The sequence below is a fragment of the Triplophysa rosa genome, linkage group LG19 (genome assembly GCF_024868665.1).
Source record: "Triplophysa rosa linkage group LG19, Trosa_1v2, whole genome shotgun sequence".
Taxonomy (NCBI): domain Eukaryota; kingdom Metazoa; phylum Chordata; class Actinopteri; order Cypriniformes; family Nemacheilidae; genus Triplophysa; species Triplophysa rosa.
This window is the reverse complement of record NC_079908.1, coordinates 12,113,280-12,127,628: the sequence shown is the minus strand read 5'-3', so window position 1 is coordinate 12,127,628 and position 14,349 is coordinate 12,113,280. Positions and strand designations below refer to the sequence as shown.

At 38.8% G+C, this 14,349-nt stretch overlaps 1 protein-coding gene across 6 annotated transcripts in view; it reads left to right on the top strand.

The window, feature by feature from the left end:
* Positions 1-14,349, top strand: part of cadm1a (cell adhesion molecule 1a) — a 269,351-nt gene that overhangs the window by 131,041 nt on the left and 123,961 nt on the right. The window contains exon 1 of one of the 6 annotated variants that reach the window (XM_057359683.1): positions 14,067-14,141. The exons of the other annotated variants lie outside the window; for them this stretch is intronic. Within the exon in view, the coding sequence (XP_057215666.1) occupies positions 14,111-14,141 (31 nt within the window). The 5' untranslated portion in view covers positions 14,067-14,110. Of the gene's footprint in view, positions 1-14,066; positions 14,142-14,349 lie in introns of those variants that run through there. 6 annotated transcript variants of the gene reach the window in all.

Genomic DNA, 14,349 nt, shown 5'->3' with positions numbered 1-14,349 from the left:
ACTGCGGTTTTTAGAGTGTGTAGGGAAAGAAGGACCGGTCAGAACAATAGACAATAAATACAAAATCCCCCCACAATACTGTGTCTTATCTGAGATAAATCCCACTGGGCTTCATCCGCAGCAGCATGCGGGGAAACAGCTGCTGCTGTTCTGGTTTTCTGGCAGCCCCTTCTGTGAAATAGAAAAGTTTTTTTTAGTTTTGTGACTGTTCTTTTTTTCTCATGGTACAAAGATAAAGCACCTTGTATAGTACACTGCAGCACAGGCAGCTGTAGTAGTCCTCTGTGTTGCGCTGCCCTGACACGCTGCATATTGTTGTGTTTGGCGCAGTCTGAGAATAGCAGCTTGTGATGCATGCCGTTTCAAAGCTGCCTCCCTTTACTTCATCTTCACTTTCCTACCCATGCATTTTATTTCCTCAACCCCGTCACACTTTTACTCACTTTCTGATCTTTTCCTGCCTAAAGGTGCGTTTAGGATTGTTAATTATCTCAGGCAAATCAGCGGAAAGCATTATCGAGCATAAATGACAAAACGTGCCATATCCCAGTTTCTAAGAATACCGAGAATTTCTTAGTCAAGCTGGGAACAGGGAACAGGCGACCATATGTTCGTTTCTCTAGATGTCCAAAGGCTCTTACAAGTTCTTGTTGAAACGAGCACATTGAAGCTTCCATTTTTTCTCGTTTGCCTGAGTTAGTGATCCAAAATTAGATCTATTGACAGCATTCTGGAGAGTTGGCTTGTCCTCGGGTTGTTTAATAATGGCTTGCTGTACAAAAGCTCTGTGTACCACGGCATGAAAAATGAATCCTCGCCTATTATCACAGGCACAAAGCAAGCGATGTAACAACCCCTGAAAGAGCTAAATGCATTGGTCAAACCGAGAACAGCTCGGTTTCAACTGTAGTCTTTACGCCCACGTGTTACTTACCAAATGTAATTGCTCCCAGGAGTCAGTCTTATATAAATGCGAATGACGCTTAAGGAAGAATACACTATTAGGACACTCATATAACTTTTTATATCAAGGTATACATGTGCAATATGGTGTTTTCATTCATCAAATCAATTTCTGATGGAAAGCTATTAGAAACTTGTCAGTGGTGATAATTAACAAGGCTTTTGATGTCATTAAATATATTCTGGTGAAGATGGAGGTGGGTTTGTTTGTTTACGTACGTGTTGCGCGCACACTTGCCGTCTAATCCCCGTAAGGTCAAGTGCAGGGGAGATATGAGAATGAAAGGTTCACGCCCTGAAGATATTCCTGAAATAGGTGAAGGATGTGGGCTGCGTTGGCAGTCTTCTAATCCCTCTAGATTTCATTAGACAAGTAGCTTGTGTTTTGAGGTAAATGAATTTGCGGTAAAGGATTTTCTGTCCTCAAATGGAGGTGTATCAAGCAAATGTTTGAAGGAAAACTTTCTTGTGTACATACGCCGAGTAATGTAATTCCATTTAATATAAGTACACAGATTTTTCATCTCTTCTGCATGTTTTAAGGAAAATGAATGTTTGTTTTGCTCTACTCTGGTGTTGTGAACACGGCACATAATAAAACTGTGGCGAAATCAGCCTCTAAGTGACGCTAAAATAGATGGCGGTAGTAGCGCTGTGTGTTTGCTTTATTATTCACCCATGTGTACTACTGTGGGATATTCGGAAAACAAACAGCAGCGACTTTTATTTATTTCCCATTTTGTTGTCAGATTTTAAATCTGGAGCTGAGACCTTGTCAATGCTAATCGCTTCACAAATATGGGCACTGTTGTTTTGTTTAGCCAATACACAATAAATGCAAACGCTCGCAGTCGAGTCTTGAAGAGCAGAAACAATTCTTTATTGTGATTTCATGAAGTCGCTTTCTTTGTGCGTGACATCTCGTTTGATGTTTCTGCCTCTAATGGTGGTCAATGCCGCTGTTTTCAGGCGCTCTGTATCTGTCTCCTGTGTAAAAGGTGATTTAAAAGTCATTTTGGGTTAGAATATCTTCTACACCTGCACCACATCATTTTACCACATCATAAGAAAAAAGGAACAATAAGAACAAATTATATCTTAAGAACCTGTTGGAGCCGTGACCTAGTGGTTAGCTTACACAGTATGTTCTCAACACAGTAAACCTTGGTGCTCACGCAGGAAAGGCAGGTTTGCATCTGGCTAGTATTATTTATATATATACAGTATATGTATCATGTTTGTTTTACTGCGTTTCTCTTTTTCTACAATTATTTAAAAAGTAAACGCCATAAAAGAAAAAGATTTGTCCCTGTGAACCGGAAGTTGCGATCGTTTTTACTTTGAGTGAAATGAGAAAAACAGTTTCGTCTTTCTCTGCAATTTGATTGGATGTATAAAAACAGCCGTTGCATTTTGAAATGGAACTGGCAGGAGTTAACGGATGCTCCGCCCAAGCCATCTAACATCAGTCATTTAAAGTCCCAGTGAAATAAAAAATTACAATGGCTATTTTTTCATGACATATTGCAGCGTTTATTGTGAATAGTTTATCAATGTGAGTCATTCTCTTTTTTAAATTCATGTGCCCTCATAATCTTCAGTTAAAATCTGAAAATGCACTTCCTTCCTATAATGAATATCCATCTTAAATGACGTGTGTTAGATGGCTCGGGCGGAGCATCCGTTAACTCCTCCCCTTCAACTGTCAGTCTGCTCCCAGTTCCATTTCAAAATGCAACGGCTGTTTTTATACATCCAATCAAATCGGAGAGAAAGACAAAATCCACAGCCACTATTTTTCTCATTCAAAATTCCATTTCACTCGGAAACGCGTCAAAATATGGAAGTAACAACGATCGCAACTTCTTGTTCACGGGGACTTTAAGATGGATAGTCACTACAGGACGGAAGTGCATTTTCAGATTTTAACTGAAGATTATGAGGGCACACACATTTTAAAAAGAGAATGACCCACATTGATAAACTATTTACACTGCAATATTTCATGAAAAAATAGGTATTGTTAATTTTAATTTCACTGGGACTGGGAAAAAAAATATTTTTTCATGTTAAAATATTGCCCTTGCTTAACATGCCAAAAAAAGTTCTGTAATCCATTCGTAGATCGAGTCCTCCTTGTAACCAAACAGTTCTTTGCCACCATGATCTGTCAAAGCTCACACTCGAACGCCATTGGCTCGTGCTTTAGACACTCTTTTAAGCCAAGACGCTCTATGCTCGAGGGAGAGATTTCAGTGAACGAGAAATATGAGTCATTGCATTTCGTGAACGAGAACGATTCGTTCACTTGAAAGATTCGTTCAAAAAGAACGATTCGTTCACGAACGTAACATCACTACGTAATTCACAGGTAAGAGGCGAAGGACCGAAAGAGCAGACGAGTGAAGCGCTTAATCTTGCAACTGAAATAAATATGCAGAATACAAGAATTTCCCCAGCTAAGGTACAAAACAGCAAAGATAACGAAATGTGTTGCGGTGTGTTGTATGCATGTGAAGCTAATGCAGGAAACATCTGTTTAAAATTTATGCACTAAACTATTGTATAAAGCTCTCTATAAATACTGCAAAGCATACAAAACGTTATACATCACGCTAAATACTATTTATTTGTAAGTCGCTATTGATAGAAGCCAAACGTGTATCAATGCAGCTGTCATGAAGAATAATCACTAAAAGCCTTCAGGTCTCGCGGGTTGTTTGAGATATGCGCGCGCCCAGAGAGTCAGAGCACAAAGTACTTAACGGAGTTCTCTTTCACGCCTTCTTACTCTGAAACGGACATACACGTATAAACACAAAATAACGTCAAAATTCCCATATTACAAGAAACCCTGTAAAGGTATTCAGTTTCGTGACCAAACAGTTGGGAAACAAAACATGTGTGTTCCAGTATATTGCGCGAGCTCTTAAAGGGGCAGCAGCATAATAAAGATCTCTGTTTATAATGTTCATCAAACAACAACTGACGGGCCCAAAAACACTCACTGACATTAAAGGAATTGTGTTCTCTTATAAGAGTTGGTCACAACAAATAAAGGAAGAAAGTAGCTTTAAGAAAGATGTGCTTTAAATATGGTAAAGGATTGAAAGAGAGTTTACATATACAATAAAAATATTACAATCATAAACAATGATTTGTATTAATTTCTAATTGATTTATTAATGTATTAAATACATTTTAATGAAGTTTTAGTGATTTTTTTCCCCCTTATCTCACCCCCATGACACGGTGCTATCAAATTAAGGGCTGGTGCCACCAACTGAATAACTTGGTAGCACCAGTGCCACCTCTCTCAAGTGTTAGTCTAGAGCACTGTCTAGTAATAGTATTTATCAGGTACAGAAATTAAATAATGTAAATACTTTATAGTCTTCACTGTATTAAATATAATATTGATTTAACCTTACTAAAGTTATAATTTAATCAGTGAAGAGCAGTGAGTGTTTTTTGTATTTGTTCTTTGTTGTTTGATGAACAAAACTGAGATGTTTATTATGCTGCTGCCCCTTTAAGAGAAGCACGGATCTAATATAATGTACACACGTGTTTTGTTTCCACATGCGTTTTGTTCCCGTTAGACATAATTGATTACTTTTTACAAGTATACTTGGTAATATTGGCATTTTGGCATAATTTTGTGTCGATATGTCTGATTAAGAGTAAGAAGACGTGAAAGAGAACTCAATTCAGTATTTTGCGCGTTGTCTGATGCGGCATTCCGGCTGCGCGAATCCAGTCCTCTTTTGCATCTTCTTGGGAATATTTAAATAGGCAAGTCTTAAAAACGTACAAATGATAAATTTCCATGACGATTTAGCACTGGCCCGATCGGGCAAGTGACAGGATCTCCCATGCTGGCCCCGGGCCATCAGGCAGTCCTTTATGTCGAGCCCTGATTCGTTCAAATATCTTTCTCTTTATTCATTAGAACAAAGTAATTAGAACAAAGAACAAAGTAAACTGTTCCTTTAACAATGGCTCATCCCATGGCCTGAATTCTGGGAGGGATCATCTGTATGTCTAACAATGGATGTCCGGGAAGTTTTTTTCTGTTTCAGTTTTTTTCTGTTCTGTTTTTCTGTGTATGTATAGGATCAAAACACAATGAAAGACCCGAACATTATTAAAGCTTGCAGTACTACCTTCTGGCAAACACCATTCATCTCTTATTTTTAAGATGTGATATCTCCTTAATGTTCTGCAGCATGTAGTCCACGGGCTTCTGTGAATTTTGAGATGAAAGCTATTTTTCCCTTTTAGTAGAGTTGTATCAAGGGAGGTTAGTGCTGTATGTGTCACAAGGTTCTGTCATGTGATCTGACAGATCACAGACATCAAGAAGTGGTTAAAACGGTTTAAAATGGGAAATAGGTAATTTTGAATTAGAAAAAAAAGAAAGTATAAGAAAAACACACTTTCATTTTCTTACAGAACTTTTAAATTCTACCCTCAGCTTTGATGACGGGTGGAAGTCATTTATTTTATATGGTCAAGTAACATGAAAATGTTTCCTGTTTCTAGAGTTTTTGGGCTTTGCTTGCTTTTTTCTTTTTTAAGTCAAAACGTCTGACTGCTCCTACATCCGGCTCTGCAGGGTTCTCAAAAGGGCCGAAAACAAAAGTCCTAGTGGTTTTCCAGAACAGCAGTCCACTCACACGGGCTTCAAACAACACAATACATGTAAAGGAGCAGTCTAATCCCACTTTAAACACTTCACCTTTGTCTGCCATCTGTGACAAGGAAGCGCCTCCAGCAGTGGAGATACTGTCAGTAAAATGGTCCTTAAATTTCTTATCCTGACGTGTTTTAAAATAGACTGTTGCTTTCAGAAGCGCTTCAATCTCATTCGGCTTTTGGAGGGAGGGGCGAAAAATCATTTCTGGCTTTGCTTCAATTCACTCGTGAGGTAATTAAGCAGATATAGATCTGTATTTGGGTTTAAGTGAGATAATACATAATGGCGCAGTCATAAAACTGTACTGTAGGCTTTACGCTTTCGCACATCTCTACAGAAGTGCTTTTCATTATGGTGGTAAGCCGTTGAATCTGTTGCTTTTTTTAAGCTCTGTATACGGTAATATAAAGAGGAGGATAGGAATGAATTGGTAAATGATGTTTTTTCTGTTTTGTAGCAGGCTGAAGAAGGCCTTACGCATTTAGCTGTTTTATTTCAGAGAGAGAAGCTGTACTTAAATGCAGTGTTGGGTGTAACTAGTTACTAAGTAATTAGTTACTGTAATTTAATTACTTTTCCCTTAAAAAAAGTAAAGTAAGGGATTACTCTTATTTTTTCTGTAATTTAATTAGTTACTTCAGATTTAATTGAAGTGTATATAAATAGTGGAATTGACATAAAAATTCAAAGTCTAACTTTAAAATGCATGCATTAATGTATCTTTCTCACATTTGTAATACTTAAGTCAGATAATAAGAGTACTTTATGTAGTTTTATATTATTTATTTGAATAAATTAAAAGCCGTTTCTTGTCTATCCTTGAATCACTTAACTAATCAAGGTTGGTATAAGATGTAGAAAGTACTTAGTAATAAGTAATTAAATTCTTTGTGGAGAGAGTCATTTGTACAGTAATCTAATTACACTATTGAATATGTAATTAGTAACTAGAAATGAATTACTCTTTCAGAGTAACTTACCCAACACTGCTCCAATGTGTGAATGGAGAAGCAGGCGTCAACATACAGTACATCATCCTTCTGGAGGTTGTTAGCTTTAACAGAACATTCGGAAGAGCTGATCAATATCTGTGGAACAGGTGGATGTGGGTATGTAAATCCTGAGGCTATGTTGGCATTGGGAAATGCAGGTGGATGGAAGAAATCGAAACAGTGGTGTTGCTATACTCCAGTGTTACCATATTGAATGAATACACTGAGGCCTGAAGTATTGATGTTTAAATTATTAGTGGTGCTTGATAAGGGGAGCATCACTGTAGCTACTGCCCATGCTAGTGGTTAGGTTATTAATCTTACATGTGCTTATATGTATTAGTATTGTGAAGATTTAATGATTATTGTTGCCGTGTTATTTTGAATGTCTAGTTTCTTAAGCTTTATAGTAAATTTGAGGGAGCGCCACTGTTCCTCTTTCAGTTTATGTACATACACCTTTATTTTTATTAATACAACAAACACAACAAGATGTTGTTATTGTTATTAACAGCAACAATGGTGTCTATAATAGTTATAATAATAATAATAATTAATAAATAATAATAACAATATAATAATAAAACATTTGTATTATTATTATTATTATTCACTATTATTAATAATTATTTTAACTATTATGAACACCATAATTGCTATTAATAACAATAACAACAAGAGTTATTATTTATATATATATATTATGAGTATATTTATTATTATTATACTTTATTTTTGTTGTTGTGTACACTATATTTTCAGTAAATATTTTAAAAATATTAGCCAAAATTTACATATCGGTGCATCCCTAATATTGTTTCACCGGACCCCTGGCAATTGCAGAATCACGTGAAGTCCACTGGCAGGGCAATTGACTGGTGTTGTTTGACTCGCAGGGAAATCAAGCAGGATCGATCGTAAATTCTGCAGAGGGACATTTCCTGCTTCGTGCATCCCGGTCTACAGATGTTTGTCAACACTGCTGCGGCCTTATTTTAACTGTGTTTACACACACCTGTGTTCTTTTGTCTCTGCTGGCTTTAAAATGATGAGCAGATAGGCCAGGATCTCACCACGCTTCAGGACGGCGCATGTGTCGTTAAGCAAAATGGTGTTGTTAATGCAGTGAAAGGGTGAGTTTGTCATCAGGGTTGAAAGGCACAGAATTGGCACACCAGTCAGGGGTTTGCAATTACAGCCCGATCGCATTCACCCTGAGGATTAACCACCCGCCACGAGGTTCTGAATATCACGACCAGTCACTTTCAAGACAGCAGCATTATAAAACAAGAAATTTGTCAGGTTTTTCGCACCCTTTGCTTTATCTCTTGTCTCCGTTGAAGTTAATTGACTGTCAGAACAAGCTCGGCTCGGCATCCTGCCCTGTGATTTGCCGCGTCTTATGAAAGTTCCGCCTTCACACGCCGTCTCTCCAACACTTAAAAAGTTCAGCGAAATTGTTATGCAACCACGACGTATTCCATTGAATGTGTAATTCAATTTCATACCGTGATTGAAAGCATTGAGCAGGGATAAAAGATCATCTGCCGGTATGTGTAAATACTCGGCGAGAAGCTCTCCTGAGAAATACCTAGCCGGTTAACTGCCTCTTTCAGCGGTTACTGACAAATGTTGTAGTTGTTGAAAGCAGTGGAAAAATGGGCAAGCATGCTGGCTGTGATGTGAAACTGGCAGCGCCGGCTCTCCCAGTCTCTACAAGCTGCATGCTGGTGATAAGTCTCCAGCCCGGTGAGTTGTGGCTGTCTCCGTCAATCTTAGCCGAGCTGCCATTGGCCGGGAGATGTCAGAGAGGAGATGTGAGTGACGGGTGAATTTGGACGGGACCTTGCAGATGTGGGAGAGGTCAGGAGGTTGGGGATCTGACACGGGAGATGGAGGGATTTTAAGGCTGAAAGAAGACTAGAAAGGGCTGTGTGAACTTGGAGAGCGCAGGACCTGCATCACCGCTAATCAGCACCATGCAGCCTGCCTTTCTGCCGGCAAGAGGGTGAATGTTGTAAATGACAATTTAGAGGTTTTTTAAATTAAGTTTGTTATGCATTTTGTCATTTTACTTGTGATGTTTTTAAAGGGTTGATATGACACGGCTAAAACGAATATTATTGTTTGTTTTAGATGTAATGCAATGTGTATACTGTATACTATTTAAGGTTAAAAACGCTGTATTTCCCACATACCCCGCATGTTTGTATCGCCTCTTTGCCCCGCCTGTCTGAAAAGTGCAGATTTTTAACAAAGCTCATCACTCTGAAAAGTGAGGCGTGCTATGATTGGCCAGTGCGTAGTGATTGGTCGAATACAGCAAGCGTGTGACGTAAATGTAACGCCTCTTACCATATTTAGAACATCAGGTTCCAAAGCAATTGTACTGACAGGTACACCACCTTACTTGCGTATACATTTGGGCAGTCTTAGTCAACTCATACCACGAACTGACGTAGATTTGTGGGGGTGTGGTTACACGAGGTGTTTCAGGCAGGTCTGAGTGAGCATTCGCTTTCAGATAGAATGCATCTTTTGTTCCCACAATTTAATTTTTGCAATTTTACGTGTCTAATACATGCATGGGCAACTTATAACACACCAAAGACACATAAAAACACGTGTTCACGCCATATGACCCCTTTAATTGCATCTGAGATGTTCATTGAAGACAGTCATATACAGTAAAGTAGTGGCCAAAGGTGATGTCCAGCTTTGGAAAGTTGACATCTTTGCTTTTTATTCAGTTTGCTCTTTATTCATTTACTCAGTTTGAACCGGTTGTGTAACTTTTGCGTTTAAGTAGCATTTCTTCTACTGGTAATCCAAAATAATACTGGCTAGACATACTTTTAACTTGCTAGCTAATGTAATTTACTTGTCATGTCTTTTGCTTGTTATTAGAAATAATCTAAAGGGACTCTAATCTTTGCGGATGTGTACCGGAAGTTAAGTGTGGGCCACAAAAGCCTGCATGCGCAGTAACGTTTGTTTATGTTGTTCCTTTGAAACCGTCTATAACATGGAAGCTGGAAAGAGCAGGACGACTGATGTTTTTGGCCTTGTCCTATCATATCAGGGCTTTTGCCACCGCTGTTGCTTGGCCTTGCTGAAACCTTGACTACAGATGCCAAGAGACTCCCGAACTCATGTGGTACCAGCCAGTGTATTCGGCCCCAAGTCTTTGATGCTAATGAGTTAATACCAACAAAGCCAAACATTACAGCATGAAGGGATCCTGCCTGAGGGGACCTTGGAATGCCATCCAAAATTTAGATCTACTTATATTGTAGTGCATCACTGTGGTTCACATAGGCCGATCGTACTGGGTTTGAATTCGCCTTGGCTGTGAAGTGTGCGGTTTAGTATGAAGGTTAGAGATGCTGAATACTAAGCAGGTGATTATTTTAACTTGCTGTTCTTGTTGACTTCTTCCTCTATGCTTGGCTCATTGTGCAGGATGCTGTAAGGGTGTACAACCCAGTCACCGGCGAGCAAGAAATAAATGACTGAATAACTGTATACGTTTTTTTGACGTTGGTAGAAATCATCTTTGGTTGCAAATAGTTAACCGAGATTAACTAAAATTAGAAAATGACCCAAAATTCTTCATCTGAAAATTATCATTTGAATTCTGTAACAACCTGCTCTTTGTTACTTTAAGAGGCATTTTATAATTGATAATATGCAAAGTCAAGTGACTCTTCTTACTATTAGCCGCACTGAAATGTAGGCCACTCCAGATGTCACTCCGCTTTGATTCGGCCCTCAAAAGACTCATTTGCCTGAGCTGTTCTCCTGCCATGAATGCTTGCTCCAGCCCGAATGGTGAAAGAATATGTGTGCGTGCGTGCAGGAATGCAAGTTTAACTGAACTAACACAGAAAAAGACATCAGAATTTCTCACACAGAATGCAGAGAGATCTACATAAACTCCTGAGTAAAAATATCCCTTCTTTCCCTTTTGGGACCATAACGGAAAACAAGAGCTCTGTGGAAGAATATCCAACCAACACATTAAATATTTTAATTTTCTCATTGGGACAGCTCATTAATATTTTAATGTAGTGTGATGGTGGCTGGTTAATGTTATCATTAATATGCACCATTCCAATATGCCCATATCAGTGGGAATCTATTACACGTTCAATTTGTAACTTTTAAAGGGATATGAATTCACGGAGCGGAGCTCGGAGGTTGATGAGTATTAGTTAGAGACGATTCCACGTCCACTAATGATTGCGTGCTAATTATTGGCTCTATTTGATAGGAGACGGCTGGTTCAGTTTGCACACTGCATGCTAAGTGCGCTTTCCAGGGGAGACTACTATTCCCTTTTAAAAGTATGAACTTAATGTTTAAGAGTTTAAATGACTAACTATGTATACTAACTCTAGGACTTTCATGTAAATGAAACAATTTCTTTCTTCTGCAGAACACAAAAGAAGATATTTTGAAGAATGTCTATAACCAAAAACGGTGGTACCCATTGACTTGCATTGGTTTTGTGTCTAAACAATAGAAGTGAAAGGGTACCACCGCCTTTTGGTTACCAAAATTCTTGAAAATATAATCTTTTGTGTTCTGCGGAAGAATGAAAATCCTACAGGTTTGAAATGACAAGAGGGTGAGTAAATGATTTTTAGGTGAACTATCTCTTTAAGATTTGGTATCTGTGATATTAAGGTCCCATTGATTTGAAAGCATACTTTCTGCTATGTACTGCATGTTTACACCATCTTTGTTCCCTTGACTGATACGCAGTCTGAGCGTTCAGGTAGTGTGCCGCTCTCACGGCCGTCTTCCATAGTGTAAGGTGTTGTTTGCCAAAAGAGAGTAATTCCCAGCTCTATCGACTCAACAGAAGAGTTTTCAGCCAGTGAACACATCAAGTCACAAATAAGCTGTCAGCAGTAGGTGTTGTTCACCAGAGTGTTTTTTTCTGTCACGGGCTGTCTGTGCTTCCAAACCTTTCCCAATCTCTGTCTTTCTTTCTTCTCTTCCTCTCTCACTGTATTTTTCGGTCTGTTCGATTGCAGTCATAGCGAAACGAACTCAGGCTGACTTTAAGGTGCTCTCTGTAATGTTTTCCTCATTAAAAAAGTTTTACCCATAAAGGCTCGTGTCTGAATCCTAAGGCAACAGTCTTGCCGGTCAGTCAGCTAGCCAGTGACATAAGAGGTAGCATTTTGCATGTGAAGGTTCCATGTGAGGAAATGGCTTTCAGACAGACTTCTGAGGCACTGACATGTCATATCTTATCTAAGGATCTAGAACAAATTCAAGAGATAACCATGAGACATAATCATGCAAATATTTAGGTACTTAACTGCAGTAGGTTTTTGAATAATGTATTTGTTTAAAAAGCATTGCACTACTTTTTTCAACAGTTAACATACGTCTTGTGTAAGATTGTGGGATTTTGTTATCTTTTATTCACTCTCATGTTCTTTATAACCTGCATATTTCTTTATTTTTCCTCTGTGAAACACACACACAATATATACAGCTGCAGAAAAAAATAAGAGACCATTTCAAAAGATTTCAGTTTTTCTGAATTTTACTATTTATAGCGATGTGTTTAGATTTAAATAAAAATGTTGTTTCTATTTGCATTTATTTGCAGAATATGAAAACAGGTCAAAATAACAGAAAAGATGCTCTGTGTATATTGTGTATTTTCCTGTGGGTCAGCTGGCCAAGGTCATGGGTTCGATCCCAGGGATTGCACATAGTCAGAAACAAATGTATAGTACAATGCTATGTAAGTCGCTTTGGGTAAAAGCGTCTGCAAAATGCGTAAATGTAAATGTATTTTTTTAGACCTCATTGCTTAAAAGTGAAGTTCATATTCACTTTTAAGCAATACAACAGTAATATTTGAACTTGTATTGAGGAAAAGTTCCAAAAAATGCTTTTCTGTCACACCATAACTGAGCTGTGGGCAACAGGTAGCTCAACTGGCAGAACATGATGCTAGGCGCAGAGGTCAAGGGTTCAAGTCCTAGGAAACCGATTACAAAAATAGCTTGAATTCACTTTAAATAAATGCTCATGCATACAGTATACGTAAATAAGCACAGATGTGAAGTGTCCGATTCACTGTACAAAGTCCAAATTTGAGGCCTTGAAGCACATTCATTCATACGGATTGAATTTGTAATATGTATTCCCCATCCACTGTGTTTTCCGGTGTACGGAATGCTACGATTCCTGTAATTGCTCTATGCCAAAGTGAATCAACGTCTTCATTACATGAAACATCACATATCATTGTTAGCTTCTCCCTTCAAAACATTTAGCTGTCACTCACCGAGCGCCTCCCGCTTGCTATTTCAGACATGTTACACGTCTTGGGCTCGAACGTTCTCTCCGTCTGAAACCTAGATGTCAGAATTATTGTGCGCGACTTAAAAAAAAAGGCAGCAGTGTCACTCAAAGAGCACTTCATAAAAACAAGAAGCAGAAATCACACAACACTTCTGTGTTTTTTGTCTCTGTGTGTTTGTGAGACAGAAAGAGCGAGCGGCTTCAGTCGAGTCTGTGGGCTCATCAGCCAACGCATCCTGCTGCGGTGCCTTAAATGGCTTTTCCCCTGCAGACTTTTGCAAAGTTCCCACTCTTTTTCCCGTTTTACTTTTCTCTGCTCTTTGAGGTCTCATCCGTGTCGGCAAGTGCAGTTTTCATGTGAGGCATTATGCATGAAGCCCTTATGAAAACTCGCGCGCTGACATTGATGTAAGGTGCTGCATGCTTTTTTATGTTTTTGATGAACAGCCATGATTGCTACCTTGATATAAAAGGAGTTTCTTCTTTCGCACGTCTTCAGCTTCTTATCAGCAGCGTGCATCCTGGTGGACAGTCATGGGGTTAACCGCTGCTGGATTTATCTATGCGAAACGCTAGTTATTACCATCACATCCACCTAATAAAACAAGATTGCAGATTATAATGTGAACCCTTAATTGCAATCCCTATGTGTCAGGGTTATTAAGTACCAACACAGCTTCTCCATCCTTCAAAACAACCTCTCTGCCTGCCGCCGCTCGGAAAAAGGGCTTTAATTTCAAGATGCATTTTTACGATAAATTATTAATCAGTCAGGGCCTTAATGTTATGCGGGAAATAAAGCGTTCGGCGTCTCGTTGCAATATTTGCACGCGGTTCAGAAGTTCTCCGTTAATTGTGCCTCGCAGTCAGATTGTTAGCGGTGCGCGGGGTTAATCTGAGTTTGGGGACATTGGGAGAAATGACTGAGTGTCGAGGTCAGAAAAGAGGACATATTAGTCTCACGTTTTCTCATGCTCGTTTCCTGCACAAAATGTGGTTGAAATGTTGTGGATTTGTGCATTAATTGCTTTTTTCTTTCTTTGCCTCTAGGTAAGTCTCTCCTTGACATTTTGGATGTTGTACTTCCTGCCCTGGGATCAGCGCTGGCCATCCCGATCATGAGATGCCATGTCTGTTTTGGACTCTAAAGTCAGGTGTGATGCAAACCAGAGTAGATGAATTGATGGCAAAGGGTGAATTTTGGAGGGTTAATTGTGGTGTCAACATTCTTTGCACTTTGAACAGTATGCAGACAATAAAAGGAAAAATATGTATAGGCTGGTTTGCAAGATGTATGCAACACTGGTATAAAAGCACTTCCTGTTTCACTTTATTGTAATTATTTCATATCAAATATATAAT